Source organism: Mytilus californianus, unplaced genomic scaffold (genome assembly GCF_021869535.1).
Source record: "Mytilus californianus isolate M0D057914Y unplaced genomic scaffold, xbMytCali1.0.p SCAF_13, whole genome shotgun sequence".
NCBI lineage: Eukaryota > Metazoa > Mollusca > Bivalvia > Mytilida > Mytilidae > Mytilus > Mytilus californianus.
In genome coordinates this window covers 14,499,295-14,520,142 of record NW_026262615.1, presented here as the reverse complement: position 1 = coordinate 14,520,142, position 20,848 = coordinate 14,499,295, and the positions used below count along the sequence as shown (strand labels likewise).

At 31.6% G+C, this 20,848-nt stretch overlaps 1 protein-coding gene across 1 annotated transcript in view; it reads right to left on the bottom strand.

Moving 5' to 3' along the window:
* Positions 1–20,848, bottom strand: part of LOC127723226 (oxysterol-binding protein-related protein 1-like) — a 102,809-nt gene that overhangs the window by 40,530 nt on the left and 41,431 nt on the right. The window contains exons 15-16 of the mRNA XM_052229788.1: positions 11,934–12,120; positions 7,816–7,927 (exon numbers count right to left, since the gene is read on the bottom strand). Of these exons, the coding sequence (XP_052085748.1) occupies positions 7,816–7,927; positions 11,934–12,120 (299 nt within the window). The remainder of the gene's footprint in view (positions 1–7,815; positions 7,928–11,933; positions 12,121–20,848) is intronic.

Sequence of the window (20,848 nt, the reverse complement as noted above, 5' to 3'; positions counted from 1 at the left end):
ACTGGTCCAAAAGACTTTCAGTATCTTGCGGTGTTGTCATATTGATACACACCTTTGAACATTTGATGACAGACATTTTGTTGGCTGATGTTATAATTTCCAGAGCAGAAAAAAGAACAGGTTGTTTTCAAATCCTTGTAAGTAAAAAGTGGACACAGGATTTGTATGTTGATCAGATTGTGTCAAGGAGTTATTTCCCATGAATGAAGATCTTAACCTTTTTTTTGCATTTTTATGGTAAAACTATAGTAGATTGAGTGAAAGTCTGAAGCAAAATGATTAGCAAATCTGTTGATTTGATTTGATTTTTGGTGTTTTAACGCCACTTTTAAGCACCACTTTTGGGCTATTTCGTGACGGCCAGTTTTTATTGGTGGAGGAAGCCGGAGTATCCAGAGAAAACCACCAACCTTCGATAGGAAAACTGACAATCCTAGTCAATTAAGATTGGAGTCGAGTGCACCCGCACAAGCGGGGTTCAAACTCACAACCTCAGTGTTGACTGGCTAGTGATTACAGTAGTAACTACTTAGACCACTCAGCCACTGAGGCCCCCAGTATGTTGTTGACATGTACAGGTAAGTAACAACCACTGAAAAGTCTGAATATAGACTGAACATATCTTAACTGACTGCAAGCTAATTGTCAGAACAGAACCGGTATTTACCATATTATGGATATATCTAAAAAATTAAATTGACTAAAAGACTGAAAATACTTAATAATTTATTGTTCAGTCGTTAAAGAGCTGTTCAGATCAAAAGTGGTTTACAAATGAGAATTTTTTAGATAGTTTCTGGCAAAAAGCAGTAAGAATCATCATTCAAGACCAATAACTTCTATAATGAGTTAATTGATTATTTCAGTCATGAAGACTTATTTGTAGATCTTATTTTGCTGCTCAAATAAAGGGGCACCGTTTATGAGGCAGAAAGACTCAGGTGAGTGCCTCAATGATGCAACACCCTTGAATTAAACTAGCCAGGCACAGCAATTATAGTCATCAAGAGATCTGCAAATACATGAGTCCTCTCAGCCAAAATAAAATTGAGAATGGAAATGGGGAATGTGTCAAAGAGACAACAACCCGACCATAGAACAGACAACAGCAGAAGGTCACCAACAGGTCTTCAATGCAGCGAGAAATTCCCGCACCCTGAGGTGTCCTTCAGCTGGCCCCTAAACAAATATACATACTAGTTCAGTGATAATGAACGCCATACTAATCTCCAAATTGTACACAAGAAACTAAAATCAAAAATAATACAAGACTAACAAAGGCTAGAGGCTCCTGACTTGGGACAGGCGCAAAAATGCAGCGGGGTTAAACATGTTTATGAGATCTCAACCCTCCCCCTATACCTCTAGCCAATGTAGAAAAGTAAACGCATAACAATACGCACATTAAAATTCAGTTCAAGAGAAGTCTGAGTCTGATGTCAGAAGATGTAACCAAAGAAAATAAACAAAATGACAATAATACATAAATAACAACAGACTACTAGCAGTTAACTGACATGCCAGCTCCAGACTTCAAATTAACTGATTGAAAGATTATGTCTTCATCATATGAATATCAGGCACAATCCTTCCCGTTAGGGGTTTAGTATCATACCATCATAACATATATGAGAAGAACATAACCCGTGTCATGCCAACAACTGGTTTTTAAATAAATGTGTTTAGTGCTGATGCAAAGTCCCTATAAGTGAATCAATATTAACGCCAAAATATGCAATCTTTAATGACCTGACAACAGTATCGTAACTATATCCCTTCTTAATAAGTCTATTTAAAGGTTTTGTTAGCTTCAGAGGTGAATACTGACATTTTTGTGCTTTATAAAGAATATTTCCATAAAAAATTGGATGTGAAATACCTGAACGTATAAGAAGTCTGCATGTTGAGCTATATTTACGAATGATGTCCTTATACCGATGATAAAATTTAGTAAATGTTTTGACTAGTTTGTGATATCGAAAACCCTGGTGTAATAATTTTTCAGTAATACATAAATTTCTCTCGTTAAAATCTAAAACATTGTTACATACACGAGCGAATCGTACAAGTTGAGATATATAAACACCGTAAGATGGTGACAAGGGAACGTCACCATCTAAAAATGGATAATTAACGATAGGAAATGAAAAATCATCTCTTTTATCATATATTTTAGTATTAAGCTTTCCATTAATGATATAGATATCAAGATCGAGGAAAGGGCAGTGGTCATTGTTAGTATTAGCTTTATTTAAAGTAAGTTCAACAGGATAAATTTCTTTAGTATACATACTGAAGTCGTCATTATTGAGAGCCAAAATATCATCCAAATATCTAAAAGTATTATTAAATTTGTGTATCGGATGTTGTTTCGATGGGTCTTTGCTGATTTTTGTCATAAATTGTAACTCATAGCAATACAAAAAAAGGTCCGCAATAAGTGGTGCACAGTTAGTCCCCATTGGAATTCCGATAACCTGACGATATACGGAATCTCCAAAGCGAACAAAAATGTTATCTAGTAAAAATTCAAGGCTGTTATGTCTTACAGGTAACTTAGCATCATTTTTTGGTGATCTTCCCTATCATTGCGTAATATATATCTTTAAAAGAGGTAAAAAGACATTTACACCAACAATTAAAATTAGCATTTGCATCCTGAAATAATAAGTTATTAATAGTTCATAGCATCAGTACTTTGCCACAGTCAAAGACTAATTTAAAGAGTTGTCAATTCAGTAGAGTTTATCATTTAAAAATATTAAAATTTTAGAAAGAAGTTGCTGCTTCCACAATTTCTTAACGACTCACTCACGATACTGTATCATTTGGCTTAAAAATTATTAAGTCCATTTTGATGTTGTTGTAGATTTACTGCTATTATTTCATGGACGGTCTTTGCAATTTCAAAACATCAGTTAAGTTATTGTATAAAAATAAGAAGTTGTATGATTGCCAATGAGGCAACTCTCTACCAGAGACCAAATGATGTAGAAGTTAACAACTATAGGTCACCATACGGCCTTCAACAATGAGCAAATTCCATACCACATAGTTAGCTATAAAAGACCCCGAAATGACAAAGGTAGAATAACTCAAACGAGAATATGTAGTCATGAACAAAAGGAACTATTCACACAAATTTTATTACATAGTGAAGTTTGAGCAAAACCCATCAGTAGCTTTTTAAATAATTCCTACATCATTATACCTGTAAAATTTGATGCTGACAACATCTAGCTTATGGCATATTACAGGCATATCAAGGCAAAAACATGTCAGTTTTCTCGTTTAAATTGTTTAACATTTATCATGTCAGGGACTTTTATAGCTTGATATTTGGTATGGGTTTTGCCCATAGTTGGTTGCTGTACAGTGAGCTATAGTTGCTAACTTCTACGTCATTTCATCTATTGTGGAAAACTGTCTCATTGACAATCCTATCACAACTTCTTATTGTCATAATGTGATGTGAATTTGAACCCTACTTTTTAGAAGACACACACACTGAGCAGTGTGTCCCAAGGAAAACATGTTGTCCTACTTTGACATATTGTTCTGACCAGTCTTAGCTATTACTTCAAAGTCCATCAAGGTAAAATTTGAAAGTTTATATAATGATATAACATTTGAATGAAATCAGGATTATTATATATAACTTTCTCTTACAACATTTAGTAAACATTTGTCTAGTTCTAGAGAAGATAAAAATTGGATTTTCAGTAGGGTTCATTGGGAATTTGTGTGACATTATTGTTGTCATGAATGCAAAGACATCAGCACTAGATATCGAATCACTTCTTCACTAAAAAGGACACTATAATCTTGCTAAGAGTGGTTCAAATTGGGCCCAATGGTTTCAGAGGAGGATATGCAAATGTGAAAGGAAGGACCAAAACTAAGCGATAGCAATACCCTACACTGCACTTTAATCGAAGTTTAAATTTATTAAGTTTCAAGATACAATATTCACTACAAAGACTGTTTAATGAAGTATAAAAACAGATATCTAAATTTTAACACACATAAATGTTTGCTTCAATAAGAGATATAACTTTCAGTCCTATTTGTTTTTTTCTTGGACATTTCACTGATCCTGTCCATTTCTGGTGATTTGTTTTGAGTGATCATAACATTTCAGACACCCATGTCTTGTTTATCTAGTTCACCTGCAAAATCATAGATTTGGTTTTTAAAAAGGAGAGGCAATTATTTTCTTTAATTCTTGTTTCAACCTTTTTTTTTATTAAATCCCCCATTTTTTTTTAACTAATTTGCTAAATATATCAAAATTCAATAACATCTAAAATTCAACATAACAGAAAGTTTGTCATTCAGACTAAGGGAGATAAATCTAGTTTAAAAAGTGATAAGCCATTATCAATACCACAATCAGGAAATTCATTTGTCATGTTTGTCAGAACACAATATTTTCATTATTTTATAGTTTTAATTAGGCTTGGTTTAATTAAATATATTATTTTTGTCTGATTTTCACTGATAGTGATGATAAAGGTCAATTAAGCCACCCTTAAAAAAGTTTGTTTGATGTTGCCAACCCATGCCTCAGAGGGATGGGTGAGTAGGTATTTTTTTTTTTTTTTTTTTGGCCAACAACATAAGTTACATGTTTAAGAAAAGAAAACGATGTAAGAGCAGGATAAAATATTTAAAAACAAAATTTATAACGATTTGTGTCATAAATTTTTTTTCGGGTAGGACGCTTTTGAAGTAGGTATGCAACATCAACCAATTTAAATTTTAATTTTGGCCTTAACATAAAATGTTTGACCCTAAGGAGGTAGACCAAAAATACTGTGGAAAAATCCATAAACTAAGGTCGACTTAGTGAGATAGCATGACAGACTTTCCAAAATTCAATACCTTATCTTAAGTGCAAATGTTCACCAAATACTGTTGAATGAGTAAAACTCCAATCATAGAGGTAGACAACTTGTAATGCAAAAAAGATTTCAAAATTTCACTGCCTTTTTCCCGTTTTCATTAAAGAGTTATTCCAAAAATATCTGTAGTGGCCACTGAAGCCCTCATCATAGATAAACTAGAATGCATACATTGTAATGATAAGCATAACCCAACTTGTAGTTCAAAGTATCTGGAAGTAGGAAGTAGGCATAAAGTGCACATCCATTACTACTCATCACAGTTCGGCTGCTGACCAAATATGAAGTCAGTCTGAAGAAATGTTTGACAAAAAAAAAGTTCATTCAACATATTGAAAAATTCAAAGCATCATCAGACACAAAGTAGTGGTGGGACAGATTGGAATAGTGCAAAATTGTTAAAACTTATCACAGTTGCTGACTAAATATGAAGTCATTCTGTTCTGTAGCATCAAGACAAAAATAACAAAAAATAAAAATTGTTAGACGAACGGAAGAAATGACATGACAAGGTGATTGCAAATTAACCCTCACATCTATAGTGGGGTTACAAAAACATACAGTAATATTTTTAAAACTCCCATTCATAAATACTATATGAATTATTAATTAATCTGACATTTAGATAATATACTTATGTTTGTGTGACATAAATGCATTATTTTTATGAATATATAGACTGGTATAATTTTCAAATTCATAGTCATGATGACCCCAAAAAGGACAGTTTTTCAACTTATCTTTATAGTTTGTTCTTATGTTGTACTGTTACACCACTGTCCCAGGTTAGGAGGAGGGTTGGCGCCTTCAAACGAGTATAACAACGCCACATTCTGTATGTGCCTGTCTCAAGTCAGGAGCCGGTAATTCAGTGGCTGCATGTTGTTTATTGCTGTGTAACATATTTGTTTTTCGTTCATTATTTTGTACATAATTTAGGCCGTTAGTTTTCTCGTTTGAATTGTTTTACATTTGTCATTTCAGGGCCTTTTATAGCTGACTGTGCGGTATGGGCTTTACTCATCGTGAAGGCCATACAGTGACCTTTAGTTGTTAATTTCTGTGTCATTTGGTCTCTTGTGGAGAGTTGTCTCATTTGCAATCATACCACATCTTCTTTTTATAGATAAGAGTTTACACATCCATTGGCAAATACTTCATGAATATCAAGGAAAATGAAATAAATCTGAACCAAGCAAACTGTTAGTAGTTCATATGCTAGCAGTCATTCATAATGCTGGATGCTTTATATATATAAAAGATAAGAAGCAGCAAATATTACTTTTGAAGTCATTTGTTTAATCCAATATAAAAATAAGGAGATGTGACTACCAAGACCACCAAACTTGAGGCAAGCACATGGCACCCTCAAGGTGGCCTTTCTAAGAGTAACTGTTTTAATTGTAAGGGGGGATGCTTTTTAACAAATTTATGCCCCCCCCCCCGTAAAAAAAACAACCAAAAAAAACATCAGCTGATTGCCCAATGATGTTTGTCGTCAATATTACCCTCAATGGACAATACAAAAAGTGATTGTCTTATATTTGATTTGAAATAATGAATCATTCGTTTCAAAGAGCTCTGCATGAATCATGTTTAATCACTTTTTAAAATGAAATTAGATTCAAGTTTTTTTTTATTTTTCCACATGTAAAAATATTAATTTTAGTTTCTATGTAAACAAACATCCATGTTTTGGAATGTTTGTTATAAATGTTCAATATACAGCTCACGCTTTAAATATAAAAATTTAACTGACTCGAGTGGAGAAATATCGTAATACACGAGTTATAGTGCTGGAATCTGTTTCTCTAATGATTTTTATCCTTTCTTTTCAAAGATTTGCAGAAAGTTGTGTTCTTTATACGTGACGTCATCAGGCATGGTGGCCTTTTTCAGGACATCACAATAGGAAATTCAGAAGAAATCAAAAAACATTTAATGTCATAATTAAGTTTCCACCAATCATTTGCTGAGAACAAATTTTTCACTAGTGAGGATAAATATTTTTCTCACTCAGCTCAAGAAATGTGAAAATAGCACAAAAATTAGACAAACAGCTTTTCAAATGGTTAAAGTGATTTAATTACTAATAGTTTTATTTATAATTGGTCTATAATGTGCATGAACTGACCTCGAATTAAGGTAAAACATTAAGTAAATACATAGTCTTTGTAAGAAAGAATGGTGGGTCTTGTTGACAAAAATTCAAAGTTAGTGATTTTTAAAGTAACAACTTTTTGGAAGCCATTGCAATCCCTGGTTGTATAAAATTATCATCATGTCTCTCACGTATGAACTTCACTAGTCACAAAAACTGATCTCAAAGTAATTTGACCATTGTAGATTTGTGTTGTATTGAACATATAGACTGATTGATTGATTGTTGGTTGCTTAACAACCAGTGGCAAATATTTTACGATGTTCAAGGAAATATAATGTTGTACCAGAATGGATATTAGCGCCAATAATATTATGAAAATCATACCCAAAGCCATTCAAGCATAAGATATAAGCCATAGGGAACAATGATTATGGAACTACCAATATATCACAATGGGTTACAGAAAAAAAAAATTACGAAAACGAAAAACCAAAACAAAAGCATTCAATCATAAAATTTTTGAACTGTGTTGTATTCCAAGGATTTTCATGGTAAAATAGGGGTAATACACCAAAATAAACGTGCTGAAAGATCCAAAATGCAGTCACTGCCAGAACTTCATAATAAATAACAGATAGAGAAGTATAAAAACATTAATACTGACATACAAGTTATAGTATATGTGTAGTTGACAATCAATATGTGAGTTATATAAATTGTGTCATTTGCCATACATATGTGTGTTATATAATGTGTGTAATTTGCCATACATATGTGTGTTATATAATGTGTGTAATTTGCCATTACCTTCCATTTTTGGGTATATCACAGTTAGATGATTTATTACAAGGAAAGTTTCCTGAGTCCGCTGATTGATAAGACATAGCGTCAAAGTTTGTTACTGATTTCATATCCATATCTGAAAAATTAAGGGAGATAATTACATTTCATATTCATATCTGAAAAATCAAGGGATATAATTACATTTCATATCCATATCTGAAAAATCAAGGGAGATAATTACATTTCATATTCATATCTGAAAAATCAAGGGAGATCATTACATTTCATATTCATATCTGAAAAAATCAAGGGAGATCATTACATTTCATATTCATATCTGAAAAATCAAGGGAGATCATTACATTTCATATCCATTTTGAAAAATTCAAGAGAGATAATTAGTTACTGAGTTCATGTGCATATCTGGAAAATCAAGGGAGATTAAGTTTGGTACTGATTTCATATCCATATGGAATAGGATCCCAGTTACTGCAACCAGTCCAGTACCAATGAATGTAGTTCTTAAAAAAAAAACTTAAAATGGTGTGCAGTGATATTATTACATAAGTATGTAGATTTATTTGAAAGGGTATGCTTTCTAGTTTGAATTTCTGTAAAAAATTTGATCAATTTTAAATTTAATCAGGCGTTAGTACATAGAGTAAATTTCCTAAATTCTAGCCTTTAATCTCCTCCAGAAGTAGACTGACTGAACCTGTTGTCAATCAAAACAGTGTTTTGCAATGAAATGCGGGTCATGAGGCACCAAGATTGTGCTAAGAAACCTTGAAAAAATGCCTAACATGAAACAGAAGTCCTAAGGTGGCTACCAAAATAATTTATTGAACAGCATCACATTTACTTACTGTGATTTTCAATGCACTTGAAGGGTGAAAATAACTGAGGGTCCCCGTTTCATATCAAGAAAGATAATTATAATGTTATTAATTTTTCACCATAAACTTCCACAATTACTTTGCTTATGATATGTATATTATAGTTCTCCAAAGTTATTTTAAAATTACATGTGCTTAGATTCTATGTGGGTTTTTTTTAAGGATATTAGGTACAAAGTGGTTATTTAAGCATTTTTAATTTGTTTGTGATCAAACCTTACAAGAAAACATGATTTATAGCAGTAAAATGACAGATATATGTCATCATGTATAAGAATAAATTACAGATATTCCCTAAGTTGCACTTAATACACCCAGATTTGTTCACTGCATGTCCTTTTCACAAATCTATGACCACTTTTTACTATATAGTATATTTTTTTACCACCTTTTTAATTTTTCCAATACTATATACGGATCACAAGATGTTGAAGATTAATTTGCATGTCCATGATAAAAACATAATTTTTTTTTTGCTTTCATGATAAAACATAATTGTTTTTTTCTTATGAGCAATAGGCTGTAGTCTAAAAATGTACAACATCTGCTGACTTCAATAATCAATACATTACTTCATATCTTAATAAAAAAAACTGCATGGAATTTTTTTATCTAAAAGACCTTAAAGTTTTGTAATCAAAGAAAAGGCATGTATTTGTAATTATGAGTTACCTCCCTTCTTACAGAAGTTTTTTGTTTTTCTACTCAAATAATTTAAGTAACAGCAAATACAAGTAGCCTATATAAACTTGCTGTGCTGAACTTGTTTTTTGAAGGTTCTAATCTACATCAATTTTTGACAAAAAAAGAATTCTAAAATTGACTTTGATGAGGATTTTTTTAATTTCTGACAAAAATCTTTTAAATTTCCAAGGCTTCTCATACGTGTCAGATTGACGATTAATTTTAAACAGTCTCCAGATTATATAAGAAAACAAAATGCAGAGAATTAAACACAAATGATTATTTATATTTCATTTACAAAAATTATATTACAATTTAACAAAAAATTGCCTATTTTAATTTACAAACTGTTATTCTTTATTCAATCAGTATAATATGAATTTTGAAATTTTTAGAAATATTAAGGATTTTCTACCCCAAGAATAGATAACCTTAACTGCAATTGGCAAAACATTTGGAAATTTTGGGTCCTCAATCCTCTACAGCTTCGTGCTTTCTTTGGCCATTTTAACTTTTTGTCGAGCCTTCTACTTTTGTCGAAAAAGCGAGACATAGCGATCCTACATTCCGTCGGCGGCGTCGCTGTCGGCGGCGTCCACAAATATTCACTCTGTGGTTAAAGTTTTTGAAATTTTAATAACTTTCTTAAACTATCCTGGATTTCTACCAAACTTGGACAGAAGCTTGTTTATGATCATAAGATAATATTCAAAAGTAAATTTTATAAAAATAAAATTCCATTTTTTCCATATTTTACTTATAAATGGACTTAGTTTTTCTGCCAGGAAACATTACATTCACTCTGTGGTTAAAGTTTTTGAAATTTTAATAACTTTCTTAAACTATCCTGGATTTCTACCAAACTTGGAAAGAAGCTTGTTTATGATCATAAAATAGTATCCAGAAGTAAATTTTGTAAAAAAAATATTCCATTTTTTCCGTATTTTACCTATAAATGGACTTAGTTTTTCTGCCAGTTAACATTACGTTCACTCTGTGGTTAAAGTTTTTCAAATTTCAATAACTTTCTTAAACTATCCTGGATTTGTACCAAACTTGGACAGAAGCTTGTTTATGATTAAAAGCTAGTATCTAGGGGAAATTTTGTTAAAATTTTGTTCCATTTTTTCCGTATTTTACTTATAAATGGACTTAGTTTTTCTTTCAGTTAACATTACATACAGTCTGCAGTTTAAGTTTTTAAAACATTTATTAGATTCATAAACTATCCTGGATTTTTACCAAACTTGGACAGAAGCTACTTACAATCAAAAGATAGTATAAAGAGGAATATCTTTATTAATTTTTTTCCTCATTTTTGTTGAGCCTGCAATTAACAGCAAAAGTAGGCGAGACACTGGGTTCCGCGGAACCCTTACAAAATTTTTTATCTGAACGTCACTGTAGATGAAAGCCTTACAAAATTTTAATCCTGGTATCTATGATGTGTTTACGTATTACAAACTACAATAAATCATAAATATGCCAAAACCCAAAGCTTGATACATTTGACTATGTTTTACTTCAATTTTTCTAAAAAGAATGCTTTATGTTAAAAAAATTAAAGATCAAAATAAAGAAGTCATATATATACACTCTATTACATTCCAGCTATCACTATGGCAGATACAATAAGATCTGTGTTCCCGATTGCCAATAAAAACAATTGTTTTTACTATCAAGTACATCAGATTTTTGTCTCCAGTTTTAATTGTGATTGTAAAATAATGGATTTAACAATCTTGATTTTGATCTGTGCAACATTTCAATCTGCAGTTCCCATGGCCGATAACACATAATAATAGAGAATTCAACCTTTCGGGTATTTAGCTGAATTGTCTTAGAATGACCCTAGATCTGTCTCTGAATAAACTTCTGATGCCCATCTGCGCTAGCCAAGGGTAACCATCCAGTCCCCTTTAAGGGTTGCGATCCAGTCTCCTTCTCTCTGGAGAGGAGGGGACTGAATCGTAACCCTTGGCTAGCAAAGATGTCTGATGTCATACAACAATCATCAATATTTCAAATTGCTGGAACTTGTGTGGTTTTAAGTATTGGCAGACAAATTTGAATACAAGTGTAAATATGTCTAAAGGGTGTAATATTGACCCCCACTTCATATAAAAAAGATCAAGAAGATAAGATATAGGTCCACTATACTACAGTAATTTAATAAATGTTCCTGTCAATATCTATGGAAGGAAATGTAACGTAAACCTTGGCTAGTAAATATGAGCATCTGTTACTCTGTTGACAACAACAGCATGTCATATCATTATTTATAAATACTAAAGATTTATCATCATTTGTGGGGTATCAATTTTCGTAGATTTCGTGGGTATATACGTCAAACACGAATTAAAATGTTCAACAAAGCATTAAATTTCTATAAGCTTGTAAGTAAACTTTGGCAAAGCCACAATATCAAATATCCATAAATATTCAATTTTTCCACAATCCATGAAAATTAAATTTTCCCCTAAACTACGAAAATTGGTACCAACGAAAATAGATGAATTAACAGTATTTAAAAAAGTCAAATAATTTAACATATGAACTTACCAAACTCTCCGCTCTCTTCTCCATCACAGTCATAGAATTCATCATCGTCCGTATCATAGCACCGAGGAGGAGATTTTTTACCACCTATCGTACGCTCTAATTCATGATGTTCTGTTGCCAATGCATGTAAAGCTTCCTGCAAAACTCTGGACTTTTCCATCTCTTCTTCCAACTGTTTTTGTCTCAGCTGCAAAAAACAGAAAAGCTCTTAGAAAACAACCAGGTTTACTTACATAATCTATTTTTATCCTCAGGGGGTTTCCAAATCTGTCACCAAGCTTCTATAAAGAAACACATGTGCATAGAAATAAATAACACCTGATGACTATACTCAAATGAAAAATGCTTAAAATAAAATCAATTTGATGTACACTTCCTTCTCTCTGAGTAAGGTTAAGTGACAGCTACAGTATACATGTTTCAGAATTATAATCAGAAAAGTTTTGAAAATGCATACGAATATCAATGCATCGATCTGTTAACCTATTTCGGGTTGAAAAAATCTCTATGCAAAGCCAGTAACTGTTTGAAAATTGAGTTGATATCTTTAGAACCCTACAAAACAGACATTAATTCATCTTTTATTTCGTATCTGAATTTTCCAAAATCAATCAAAGTCTTATACATGTACATGTATATGTGCACTTGCATAAAGTCGGTTTCTATCCGATGCAGCTCATATAATACTGTATAAGTTGAGATTAAGCAAAAAGGTATGATTTCTAAATTAAGTAAAAAGGTATGAATTCTAAATTAAGTTACTAGTTACAATTTAAATACAAAAAAATTCAAATAGGTGGGTGGAGATGAAATCTACTTATGACATTTTCATCAGCCTCAGGGTTGATTTTTCAAGAGGTCCATTAAAAGTAACATAATCAGAATAGCCATCTTTGAAGGCAACACTAAGATGTCAATTATGACTGGTATAAAATACTTTTGAAAAATATATTGGAAGTTTCAACCAAACATAAAAGATAATTTTTGGCTAACTACAGACTATCCAACTCTGTATAACCAGATGGTAAGCTCCACCCTTTTATAAAAAAAATGTGACTTCTTAGTATATTTTAACACATTTAATCCTGGAATCAGGCCCTTCTCAAATAAGTGCACAAATGCCATGAATGTGTGAAATATGAGAATGCAACAATCATGGTTTAATGGTTATAAGTCTCAGAAACTTTTTCTGTTCTGATTTCCTGAGCAGTACACCCTGAAGGATGAATATTGTGCTTAGAACCAGTTAATCAATTTCAATTTTTTCAGTCTTTTATGGTTTACATCTACTTCATTTTAACTTTTGTGGATAGCGATTTCTCACTGGCAATCATACCACATCTCCTTATTTCTATATTAATGTAATCACAAAATTTTTGAACAAATATTTTCAAAATCCTCCGCAGAAAAAAACCCAATATAAAACCCCATCGTCCAGAATACTGAAAAAATGGGTAGATGTGGTATGATTGCCAATGAGACGACTATCAACCAGAGTAAAAATGAATTGGTAGCAAGCAATTATAGGCCACTGTGTCGGCTTCAACAATGAGAAAAACCTATACCATATAGTGGGCTATAAAAGTACCCAACATGAAAAATATGAAGTATTGCATAAAATATTTGCTACTGGACGAATTAGCAAACAGCAATCAATCAATAATAAAAACTGAAATCCGCTCTTTCCTCTCTTGAAAGACAACAGAGATTGAGAGCCATGATACCACCAATTAAATTTCCCTCTTAAATTTTAAAGGTGGTACAAAGAATGATTAACCATCTTCATACCTAGTATAACATTCCTCCCTATTCATATTCCAAATGATTCACATTTGAGTAGGAGGTTATATACATCAACCCCATTATTAGTCTCGTACATATTCTAACCTTTAAGTTCTTTATCATTATACTTTTTACATCCAGAAGTTTAACATGTTAAATTGCTTTATATTTTGTCAAACTACACTTTAGTTTATAATCCTACATTTATAAGCATAAATCAAGGATGTTTAGCCAAATTTCAATCTACCACAGTTATTTTATTTAAAAAAATAAATTTTGTACAATTTCCTTTCATTTCATTCTAACATTTCCTCTGTTTGTGCACATACGTTTTATTTATCTAATATAATCTTGATTAACTTAATGAATTTTGGTCTAATTATATATGAACATGTTTTTTGTTGAATTTATTATAACTCGCATGAATAACAAGAATGTGTCCATAATACACGGATTCCCCACTTGCACTATCATTTTCTATGTTCAGTGGACCGTGAAATTGGGGTAAAAACTCTAATTTGGCATTAAAATTAGAAAGATCATATCATAGGGAACATGTGTACTAAGTTTCAAGTTGATTGGATTTCAACTTCATCAAAAACTACCTTGACCTAAAAACTTTAACCTGAAGCGGGACAGACGAACGAACAGACACACAGACCAGAAAACATAATGCCCCTACTACTATCGTAGGTGGGGCATAAAAATCCTAAGTTATCAAAACAACACAAACATTTTTTCTCATTCAACTCCTTACATGTGTAAAGTCATTTCCTTCTTATTTAATTTAATTACCTTTGTTTACACACATAAATTTACAATGTATATATGTTTTAATTAATTCTTGTCCATGTATAAAACAGTAACAACATGAATGTCCCTAACATTTGTTTTCTCATTCAACTCCTCACACAATACATTTCCTTCTTATTTAATTATTACATATTACCTTTGTTTACATGCACACATAAATTTATATATTTTAATAGATTTTGGTCAAATTATACATACATGAACATGTTTATTGTTGAATTTATAACTCTCTTGAATAAAAATCATATATACTTTATCAGTCACAACACAAAGATTTTTTCTCGTTCAACATTTATATATTTCCAGTCTGCATTATTATTTACTGTTTTTCATTGGTTACTTCCTTCATTTTTTATGCTGCTGTATCATTTAAACGTCTTTAAAAAGAGTCAAACATACCCACCTACATGTAGTATTATTACTAATAAGTACATGTATATTTAAATCATATTAACTATGCCTACATGTACTTATAAATCCTTCAGACATCAAATAATCCACTATTATATACAAGTAAACTATTTTCATTATGATAAACTATTTTAATCATCAATCCATTTATTTCCCAAACACAGTTTATCATGTTATACCAGTAAACTATAGTATATTTTCAATACATACAACTATTCTAATCTTCCATCCATTTATTTTCTAAACACAGTTTATCATATTACGATTCAATTCAAAATTGCTCACCTGTAAAGGTGCACTTCCTACGTTTTACCCACATAGGGTGAATTGATAAACTATATGTGTTGATTGGTGGTAATTTCTGCCTCACAGGGACAAATAAACATGTAATTGCCGTTATTAAAGTCATTTTGTTTCTGTTCACGAGAATGTTTATTTCTGTCTACACACATACTGGTACAAGTACATTTATCAATTAACTAAATGTATACAGCAGTGGTCAGTTTGATGTTTAGAATACATTTGTAAAAGAATAATGATGAATAATGAATGACTGTTTTAAATGTCCAGCTGCAAATTAAATGCATATTCAGGACCTCAACATGTTAATGTAATATGAACATTAACCCCACTTTGTACTAGACCGACATGCTGAGTCGCATTTTTTATCCTGCTAATTCACATGTTAACAGTCTCCAGGAAGACATTATCAGACATGTCACCCTACCCAGACACATCATTCTGACTCCAAGCCAACCAGTCTTTACTCTTACTCCTTAAAGCCATGTGCTTAGCAGAGAAGCAGCAAATACCAATCTCGAAGTCTTTGGTTTGACTTGGCTGGGGTTCAAACCAACAACCTCTCGCATTCAAGGAGAACTGGCTACCACGAGGCCACTGAGGCGGTCTAGAATATAAGGTGATGTGAGATATATACATCAATGACACAGCAAGTCAACGACACAAAGAACAGAAATATATCTAGAGGTGAGCATATTATCTTCAACAACAGAAAATTGTATTCTGCAATATGATGTCATGGTCAAAATCGTCCAGAGTCTAGAGAATATCTGAAAAAATTTAAAGCAGGCTATTTACATTCTTATAATTTTCAAGTTTCCTTTTTTTTCAGTCTTTAAGACAAAAGGTAACTTTACTATCAAATAGTCAAACATCTAACAGTACGATCATGCAGTGTTCATACACAGTCAAGTCCCTTCTAAGGATATTGAATTGAAAGTCATATGATTGGACACTTCAAAGTTTACTTATGTACAAGAATCATTTTATCAACAACCAATCAATCAAACAGTTCTGACAGCAGAAAAATATGGAAAGATCCAAAAACTGTATAACAAACATGTTAGCTGCGTCGGATAGATATCGACCTTATGCAAATGAATGTCAATACATCTTTTTACCTATTTCGGGTCGAAACAATCTCTACAGAAAGTCTGTAACTGTTTGAAAATTGAGTTGTCATAAGGACCCTACAAACAGACCAAAATGCATCTTTTATTTCGTATTTGCATGTTCCATAATCAATCAAAGTCTTATATATGTACATGTATACGTGCACTTGCATAAGGTCGATTTATATCCAACGCAGCTCATGTATTTACAAAGTACATGTATAATATAAAAAAAACTTTTCATTTATCAAATTTTAATGTATGAAAGTAAATTTGTCCATAAAAATATTTGAATGAAATTAAATTTAACAAGTACAAGAATGTTGTTTAAATTTTGAACAATTCATTTCATCTTGCAATAATAATAGGTAAACTGAATAAGTTGAAAGGAGGCTAAATAAATAAATCAAATTTTCTCCAATTCATTGAGCACCTACCAGTCCTTGTTGACCTCAGAACATAAAAATCTTCCTATCAAGATAAAGCTAATAGTCAGAGAAAAGAAACTACCAATTATACATAAAAAATCTGGGCTTTTACACATCACTGAATATAACTCACTGGAATTTAAACCTCCAAAAATCAAAGTGTACAATTACAACAAAATTGAATCAATATGATAGAAAAATAAGGTATTTGATTTAATTATTGTGATACAAAGATGACTTTAAAGAGATTAATTTGTATTTGAGGACATGTGTTCCCAACAAATATTTGTAGATACTAGGCATCTATGACATTTATCAAAGTACATGTATACTGAGGACCCCTAATTATTTACCTTAAGGAAAAAAGTAAAGCAGATATTCTAATTTTAACATGTCATTTTATTCTCACATATTCAAAACATTACCAACTCCTAAACTGTGGATTCCTTAAACTTCGCGGGATACCATTTTCATGGATTTGTGGGTATAGGTTAAAACCAAGAATTTAAATTTTCAACAAAATACAAAAATTCTATAGGCTTGTATGCATGAGTATTTGTCAAAACCATGAAATCTAATTTCCATGAAAATAAATGAATTGACAGTACATTGTTTTCAGTTTTACTCAGTTGTTGGGTCTTTACCCTTGATTAGGTATATAATGTGTATCTTGATATTGCAATTCTCATAAATATATTCTTTGTCTGAAATTTGGACCAAAATTTTATACAACCGTTATATATACAATCTACAAGATTTATTTTACATTAATGTACTTCTGTTCAGGTGTAAGAAGTCACTCTGCTGTATCAGTATCCTAATCTTTTTCAAATAAATAACTCAGGTATCATTGACCTACTCCAAGTCTCATTGAGTCCTTTCAAGCAGAACCCTCAATTAAATTAATGGACCAAAACCTGTAATAGTTTGGCTACATACTTACATGGCTTTATGGGTCTGTAATTCGAAAGGCTATATAGATGGTAATGAGCCACACTAGTATTTGATATACTTTTGGAAACTATCTATTTTATAAATGCTATTACTGTGGATTCAATCATTTATATTCGGGGGTACCAATTTTCATGAATTGAGGAAATTTTTTTATTATTGATGCATATTCAATTTCAATGATTTGTCAAAGTCTGCATACAAGCCTATCAAAAATGTATACTTCACTGAACATTTAAAATTCATGGTATAACAAGGAATTGTTTGAATCTGGAATAATTTTGAAACCTGGAAAACTGATTAGAAACCTAAGTATGGTTAATTTTACTTTTACTGATATTTCAGTATGAAGTAAACCCCCCCCCCCCCCTTAGCCATGCACGAATAGCTAACCCTTAATTTAGTTTTCAACATACATTTCTTATCAATTTTCCAGAATTCAAAATTATTCCAGATTCAAATAATTCCGGGTTGTATGCATATCTTTACCCACAAAAATCCACTAAATATGATACCCAACAAATAATAATGAATCCACAATATAAGAAACATGATCACAGGTTTCTACAAATAAGCAAGTAAAACTCGTCTCCAAATTTTAAAGAAAAATTAGTTAACTTGAAAACAATTCAAATTTTTTCATGTTGGGCCTTTTAAAGCTTAGAATATGGTATGGTTTTTGCTAATTGTTGAAAGCTGTGCAGTGATCTGTAGTTGCTAACATCCACATTATTTGGATTTTAGTGAATAGAGTTCAGTGGAAATCTTACCACATCTTTATTTTTATACAAAAACAAAAAAATGTCAATAAAATGAGATTAGACTTCATTGTGAATGCTACCCAAGGTTCAACATTTGGAAAATGTGCAAAAACTCTCCAAATTAGTACAAAGTAAGGGGCACATCTTTAACATGTAAATAGAAATATTCTGGAAAGTTTAAACACTCTGTGTTCAAACAAAACAAGTTTCCTGGAAGTGGACCAGCAAAGAGCCATATCATCAACATTGGGTCTAAATTAGTGTCTGGATAGCAAAAAAATTATTGATAAGTATTTGCATTTAACATGTTTAAGCCCAAACCTGTGATTCTTCTTTCAGAAATATAAAATCTCTAGAGTGTTTGGTCCTCTTCCATCCTTCCCATTATAATTCATATCTTCCACTTTTCAGAAATTTCAACCCCAAAAATTTGTCAGTCCTCATGCATTTAGCCACATTACATTTCTAGTAGCTTTGGCTAGGTAAATTAGTGAGCTAAACAAATATCATAATTGTTACTGTGTTTGATTCTAAATGTTATTTCAGAAATGTGTTTTTTCATTGTACTTTCTTTGGGAATTATGATTATTAATAGCTATGACGGCCATCTTTAATTTCAAGCTAGTTGATCAGTTGTAAAAGAGAAAGAAAACCATCTTAGAGATGTTCCTGCCAAAAATGTTAAGCAAGTATTATGTGAAAATTTTGTTATAAAAAATTAATATTTATTCTAATATTGGTAATATTTGTTCGTTGGTTGTTTCTGACAGATAATGGCCACAATCAACAAACTCAAATTATCCTGTCATGACTCAGGTTAGATGAGTCCTTTTTCTAAAGGGGAATATGAATACCCATGACAAACATTGCTGCACTCTGAAAACTGGATACTAAATAAAAGTACAGCATATGGTTTTGATGTAAACATGATTAGAAATGATTATTATAAGCAACAAGACCAACACAATTTCCTTTTAATTCCTTTATGAGTTTATGAGTTCAGAGGTTACTGGAAAAAGTGCAAAATAGTAGGTCTGCAACTTATTACTTATTTATTGTAAGAAATTTTACTCCATGTATAAGATGTTGTTGAACTCTAACTGTCCTGTTGTCTGTCACAGCAGAAACTACAAATATATTTAATGAATGTTCAATGCCCCTGATTACGAATTACCGATAATATCTTTTTTTCATATTTTGTCAATATTTAGCATCTGTGGCCACCGTATAATGTCAATAGTTTATTATCAGTGCTACAGAGGCGTTTTCTGTTTGCTCTAGATCTATGACACTCGTTAAAGTCAAGAGCAATGATTTGTTCAGATTAAATGAATATAAAGGTAGAACATGCAGACAACAGTTGTTTAAACTGAAATAAATAAAATACAATAATGGCAGGCCAAATTAACCGAGAAGAAATCTGAACTAATGACTTTAAGTATTGCAGATCTTGAATTTGAGCAGATGCTCATCAAAAAATGTTATGAGTTTATATGAATAGATGTAGGGTACACACCAATCAAACAGCAACCCAAAAACACAAATAATAATAAAATATTTAGAGGCCAATATAAAGTCTAGTTGCTATAGACAGTATGTATAAATAAGAAGATGTGGTATGAGTGCCAATGAGACAACTCTCCATCCAAGTCACAATGTATAAAAAGTTAACAATGATAGGTCAATAGACAGACATGTTTTCAATAAATTTGTCATAAGTTGTCCTGAGTCTTAAAAGGTTGTGAATTACTTAGATAGATACTATTACTAAAGATGTGGCTGTATTAAATATAAAAATTCTCAAAGAATAAAATAAAAATAAAGATAAGAAAACACACAACATAAAACTGACATAAATATATGGCAGGTAGTAACTAGATTTTATGAAATATTTCTCTACTTTTAAGGCATTTGTATCATTATTGATCACGTGAAAACTAAAACTAACAGGGTAACAATATATGCAGAAAAACCTAAGAAACACTGCCTTTTATAAGTTTACTTTAGCCACCATGGTTTGGTTGATCCTTGTAGAATGTCTGTCAAAAATGATCACCAGTTTGTTTTATTTGTTGTACCATTTATCACTAATCATGGAATGTCATTTACCGTTAGAAACAACCTGGTTTGGTGGCAGTAGTGGACAAGGAACTTGCTACCCTTCCAGAGCATTGGAGTGAACGGTCACTTACCCTAGTTTTTGTCGTGGTTGATGCTGCACTGTGTTGTGTTTTGTGACTGCAGTCTTTCTGTTTTTGTATGTTGGGCATGGCTTTCGTCTGTCTTTTTTGGACTGTTTTTAGATGCTCCCTTGAATATTTTACTAACTTTTAAGTATCTTATAGCATACTGTAGAG